The following is a 5,719-nucleotide window of genomic DNA, read 5'->3' on the forward strand; positions in this document are numbered from 1 at the left end:
TTTTTGTAAATGGAACGCAAAGTACTAAAGAAGAAGACATAATATTTTCGCCTTCTTTGACAAAGACTAATAAGTATATACAAAGAGTAGTTGAATAAAAGGTGGGTGCAAGAATTACAGATGGTCACATGATTTTGAAACTCATCCGAGATCGAGACGTATAGTCTAAGTCATCTTGATATTGCCCATCAACGAGATGGATAGATAAAGTATTAGGGTTTGATAATATATTGTGAAACAAACAATATGTATCGGACGAGATATCAAAAATCTTGTTCGAAATTCCCAAGACGAATGAGATCTCTCCTCTGTTTTCATCTTCAAATCATATCCTTTCATTTCATGTTTTTCTCATCTTCTCAACCAAGTGAACAAGTGAACAAAGGAGTTTGCTAAAGAATTCCATCTTCTTCTTCTAAATTAAGATGAAAATATAGATGATTTACTTCATCTTTCTCTTTCAAATCAAGTAGTTTCTCTCTTTTCTTAACGATAGAAGTTCTTATTATAGTAGGAAATCAAAATTTTTAAATGTTTTAAAAAAATTGTCTCGCTGTCAAACAAGACGACTCAAACATGACGAGATGACTCGTCCGAGACAACTCAATATCTGGCATGGACGAGACATGAGGGTGAGGCCAAAAAAAACATACTAGGGGCATCTAAAATATTGACCAAATCATAGAGGGGCTTTGTTAAAATAAAAAATATTTAAAAATAGAAAAACAAATGAAAGGGCGGTTCGATTCTTTAGAAATTCATGTATACGCTCGTCAATAAGTGGGTCCCACTAACATGCGCTAACTTTTTCTTTCCTTTTCCGATGTCATGAACACACATTGCCAACTCCTCACACTCTGTCTTTCTTTCCTTCTCTGTCTATCTTTCTCTCTCTCTCTTTCTCTCTTCTTCTCCTCTATCTCCGCCGCTCGTCTCTCCCAATTTTCCTCCAATCAAAAACAATGTCTCCATAAAAAAAAAACCCTAACTAAAATCTCTAGAAATCCCTCACAAAAACCCCATTTCCTTCTCTTTTCTCTGATCTAAGAAGACCCTTTAATCTCAAGATGAAGATAATCTATTTGGGATTTAGGGTTTTAATCCTTTTTCTTTCAATGTTTCTCTCTGGAAACTCTCAAACAACCTTTAATGGTGATGCTTCAGTAATGCTGGCTTTGAAAAAGAGCTTAAACCCTCCAATACAACTTGGATGGACAGACTCAGATCCCTGTAAATGGGAACATATTTCTTGCTCCAATCAAAGAATCACTGGGATTCAAATCGGACAGCAAGGTCTTACAGGAACTCTGCCTACCGATCTTCGAAACCTTACTTCTTTACAAAAGTTAGAACTTCAAGGTAACCAAATCTCAGGTCCTCTACCAAGCTTAAATGGGTTGAATTACTTAGAACATTTACTTCTCAGCGGAAACAATTTTTCATCGATTCAATCCGATTTCTTTACTGGGCTTTCTTCACTTCAAGTGGTGAGTCTTGATAAAATCAATTTCTCTCCTTGGGAGATTCCTCAGAGTCTTCGAGACGCTACCGCCCTTCGGAATTTCTCGGCGAATTCGGCTAATATTATTGGTAAGATTCCTGGATTTATCAGTGGTGACATATTTCCTAGTTTGGTCGAATTGCATTTATCTTTCAATAATCTTGAAGGTGGTTTGCCTAATAGTTTTTCCCAGTCTGCGATTCAGTCTCTTTGGTTAAATGGGCAGAAAAGCAGTACTCAACTTAATGGAACTATTGAGGTTTTACAGAACATGGAGGATTTGACTGATGTTTGGTTGCATTCTAACAAGTTTTCTGGGCAAATACCCGATTTCTCGGGTTTAAAATCTTTGAAAAGTTTGAGTCTCAGAGATAACCAGTTCACGGGTCCAGTTCCACCATCTTTGACATCCCTTAAAAGCTTGGAAATTGTGAATTTGACGAATAATTTGCTTCAAGGGCCGACCCCATCGTTTGCTGAATCGGTTGCAGTTGATATGGCTGGATCGAACAGCTTTTGTTTACCGAATCCTGGTAATTGTAGCCCTAATGTGAATATATTGCTTTCAATTGCAAAGAATGTGGGTTACCCGGTTAACTTTGCAGAGAACTGGAAAGGAAATGATCCGTGCGCTCCATGGTTTGGGATCACTTGTAGTGGTGGGAACATTATCGTTGTTAATTTTCAGAAAATGGGTCTTACGGGTACTATTTCTCCTGATTTCTCCTTAATTATATCACTGCAAAAAATCATTCTGTCTAAAAATAGTTTATACGGTTCAATCCCAACTCGGCTTACAACTTTGCCCAACCTTAAGGTACTTGATGTATCAAACAATAACCTTTCGGGAAAAGTCCCAACATTTGGAATTAGTAATGCAAATGTAAATACGGATGGAAACCCTTTTATTGGGAAGGTTGTAGACACTCCTCCGTCTCCGGGCACCCCTTCTGGGGGCCCACCAGTTCCGTCATCACCGGATACAAAAAATGGAACGGATAGTGATAATGGGAACAAGGGCAAGACTTCTTCGATTCCAGTTGGAGTTGTCGTGGGTTGTGTAATTGGGGGGATTTGTGCGGTTTCGTTAATTGGATTGCTATGTTTCTGTCTGTATAAAAGGAAACAAAAGCAGTTCGGTAGAGTTCAAAGTCCAAATGCAATGGTGATCCATCCTCGTCATTCTGGATCTGATGATATGGTGAAGATCACGGTCGCGGGCTCAAGCGTGAATGGTGCAACGAGTGAAACTTATAGCCATGCAAGTAGCGGGCCAAGTGACATCCAAGTGGTTGAAGCGGGGAACATGGTGATTTCGATTCAAGTCCTAAGAAACGTGACAAACAATTTTAATGAAGAAAACATATTGGGTCGCGGTGGTTTTGGGACAGTTTACAAAGGTGAGTTGCATGATGGAACGAAGATTGCGGTGAAGAGAATGGAATCCGGGGTTGTGAGTGAGAAGGGATTGAATGAATTTAAATCCGAGATTGCTGTCTTGACTAAGGTCCGACACCGACATCTTGTTGCCCTTCTTGGGTATTGCTTAGATGGGAACGAAAGACTTCTCGTGTACGAGTATATGCCGCAAGGAACACTTAGTCGCCACCTTTTTAATTGGAAGGAAGAAGGGTTGAAGCCGCTAGAGTGGACAAAAAGGCTGAGCCTTGCCTTAGATGTGGCTAGGGGTGTTGAGTATCTACATAGTTTAGCCCATCAGAGCTTTATCCATAGAGACCTTAAACCTTCTAACATTCTTCTTGGAGATGATATGAGAGCTAAGGTTGCAGATTTCGGTCTTGTTCGTCTTGCCCCTGATGGGAAAGGCTCTATCGAAACTAGACTTGCTGGAACATTTGGATATCTTGCACCGGAATATGCAGGTATTTCTTTAATTTCCCTTGATTCAAATGTTGAATTTGATATATTATGTTTATTTTTGTGAATTTAAGTATTTGATGCTTTAAATTACATAAAAATATTAAATCAGCACTTGAATATAGAGCAGAAATAGGGAGGATACAGTAGTTTAACAGCACTATTTTGTATTTGGTTTTCTAGAGGACTGTACTTGGGCATCTATAGTTCTGAAACATTGCAGAACTATATTTATTTCCCTCCTAGACGACAGTAGAGTTGGATGGAAGAAATTGAAGAAGTTTCTTGGAGTTGTAGCAGCTTTTCTAAACCACTTCAATAAATTCACTAAGATGGTGTGGTGAAATGAGTTCTCTTTATTGGTAGTACCGATAAAGAATTAATTGGACTTAGATGGATCGTTCTCCATATTTGTTATCATCATCGTTAACTCTGATCCCAAAAATTTGTGGTCAGCTAACAAATCATTTTCCTCCAATTCATTTCTTTCTAAAGTCATGGCTTTTGTTTTGTTAAGTGTGTTCATATTTGTTTTCACTACCTCAATTCAATTCTTTTGGGCCTTACTCTCACTCTTTTAAAACTTTTAAACTTGTCTTTTGGGTCTCATTCCTTCTTACTAGGTCTATAATTGACTTTGGGGCCATGGCTAAACCATCTCGATTGCCTCTCTTAGTTTAAACTTGAGATGAAACTTTCTTCCTTCAAACTACCTCAAAAATGTGACCGTGGATTATGTGCTGTTTTATCTCAATTTGTCTGGTTCATAGTTTTCTTGATTGATGGCTCAAGGTGGGGTGGTTTTTTTTTGTTTTGGTCGCATAATGAATTTTTGCGATGAATCACTCGCCTCAAATAATCTAGTTCAACCAGGGATACATTTTAGCTACCTTGATGCTGGAAACTCTCAACATGATCCTTGACCTTACATGGGTTCGACAAGTATCCCACTTTCAACGGCATTGGACCGGTTCCAATCAAATTTAACTCATACCCCCATTCTCTATTTCATTTGTTGCACAAACATTAAGTTAGTGCAACACACTCGTTCAATGTGTTTCATTAATCTTGTTTTGTTGTTTTTTTTTTTTTTAATTATTTGTTTCCTTTATAGAAGTATTGTATTATATAGTGTTCTTGAATGTCTGCATGTGATATGTTCGACCCCTCCCCTTTTTCTTTTCGATTCTAAGATGAAGTTATATTGTTGGCCTCATTACTGGACAGTGACGGGGAGAGTGACAACAAAGGTCGACATATTCAGTTTCGGGGTTATACTAATGGAACTAATCACCGGGAGGAAAGCACTCGACGAAACCCAACCTGAAGAAAGCATGCACTTAGTTACATGGTTCCGTAGAATGCACATCAACAAAGACACATTCCTCAAATCAATTGACCCCACAATTGATCTCACTGAGGAGACACTTGCAAGTATCCACACCGTTGCCGAGCTAGCAGGACATTGCTGTGCTAGGGAACCATATCAGAGGCCCGACATGGGACACACAGTCAACGTGCTATCATCACTTGTGGAGCTCTGGAAGCCGGCTGATTTAGACTCGGAAGACATCTACGGCATCGATCTCGACATGACCCTACCACAAGCACTTAAAAAATGGCAAGCTTTCGAGGGTAATAGTGGAATTGATGACAGTTCATCATCATTTCTTGCTAGTGTGGACAATACCCAGACCAGCATTCCTACCCGTCCCTCAGGATTTGCAGACTCGTTTACATCGGCCGATGGGAGGTGATTGGGTGAAAGAAGAACAACAGAGAGAAGTTGGGTTGTTTTAACTTCTCTTCTTTGATTTGGTTCTGTGTGATCTTCTGCTATGGTTTGTTTAAATTCTTCTTTTTTTTTTTTTTTTTTTAAATCTTTTTTACAGTCCCTTTCTTTACGGGGGATTTTGTTTTTCCTCTCTTTCTTTGGAGTTTGGACAGTTTTTGTTTAAAAGTTGTAGGGTTTTGGGAATGAAAAATAGACAGAGATACCCACAACATGCAATCTTATCTTCAAGCTTTACTTTCATTTGGTGGAATTAAATTATTGGGGGTCTTGGGATTGGGCCCACCACCCTAGAGATCTAACGGTGACCAAGATGATGATATGATCTCAACTGTTAATCTAATAGTTGTTATAGATGTAATTATTTAATCATGTAGTTGAGGACCAAAAATATTGATTCCTCAACAGCTGTCCCTGAGTTCATGGTTTTAAAAATATTTTTTAGGCCGAGTTGACTCATCCGTGTCGTGCACGTGTGAGAAATACCATTTGAATATTAAAATTTTTTTTTGTAAAAATTTGAATATTAAAAAAAATAATTGGAATTG

At 38.5% G+C, this 5,719-nt stretch overlaps 1 protein-coding gene across 1 annotated transcript; it reads left to right on the top strand.

Annotated features, from left to right (window-relative positions):
• Positions 1-880: 880 nt before the first annotated feature.
• LOC147398121 (receptor protein kinase TMK1-like) lies at positions 881-5,402 on the top strand. The gene is made up of 2 exons (XM_086447274.1): positions 881-3,384; positions 4,607-5,402. Exons 1-2 carry the CDS (start codon positions 1,068-1,070, stop codon positions 5,134-5,136), a joined length of 2,847 nt encoding a protein of 948 aa, XP_086303400.1. The 5' UTR covers positions 881-1,067; the 3' UTR covers positions 5,137-5,402.
• The last annotated feature ends 317 nt before the right edge of the window (positions 5,403-5,719 follow it).

This window comes from Akebia trifoliata, chromosome 7 (genome assembly GCF_017979445.1).
Source record: "Akebia trifoliata isolate Shusen 1 chromosome 7, ASM1797944v1, whole genome shotgun sequence".
In the NCBI taxonomy this organism is placed as follows: domain Eukaryota; kingdom Viridiplantae; phylum Streptophyta; class Magnoliopsida; order Ranunculales; family Lardizabalaceae; genus Akebia; species Akebia trifoliata.

What these genes read in the sequence shown, in the direction of transcription:
- LOC147398121 (XM_086447274.1), top strand. Translation starts at nt 1,068, where the DNA reads ATGAAGATAATCTATTTGGGATTTAGGGTTTTAATCCTTTTTCTTTCA. An exon ending in TCTTGCACCGGAATATGCAG is followed by an intron (nt 3,385 to 4,606) that starts GTATTTCTTTAA and finishes ATTACTGGACAG; the next exon opens with TGACGGGGAGAGTGACAACA.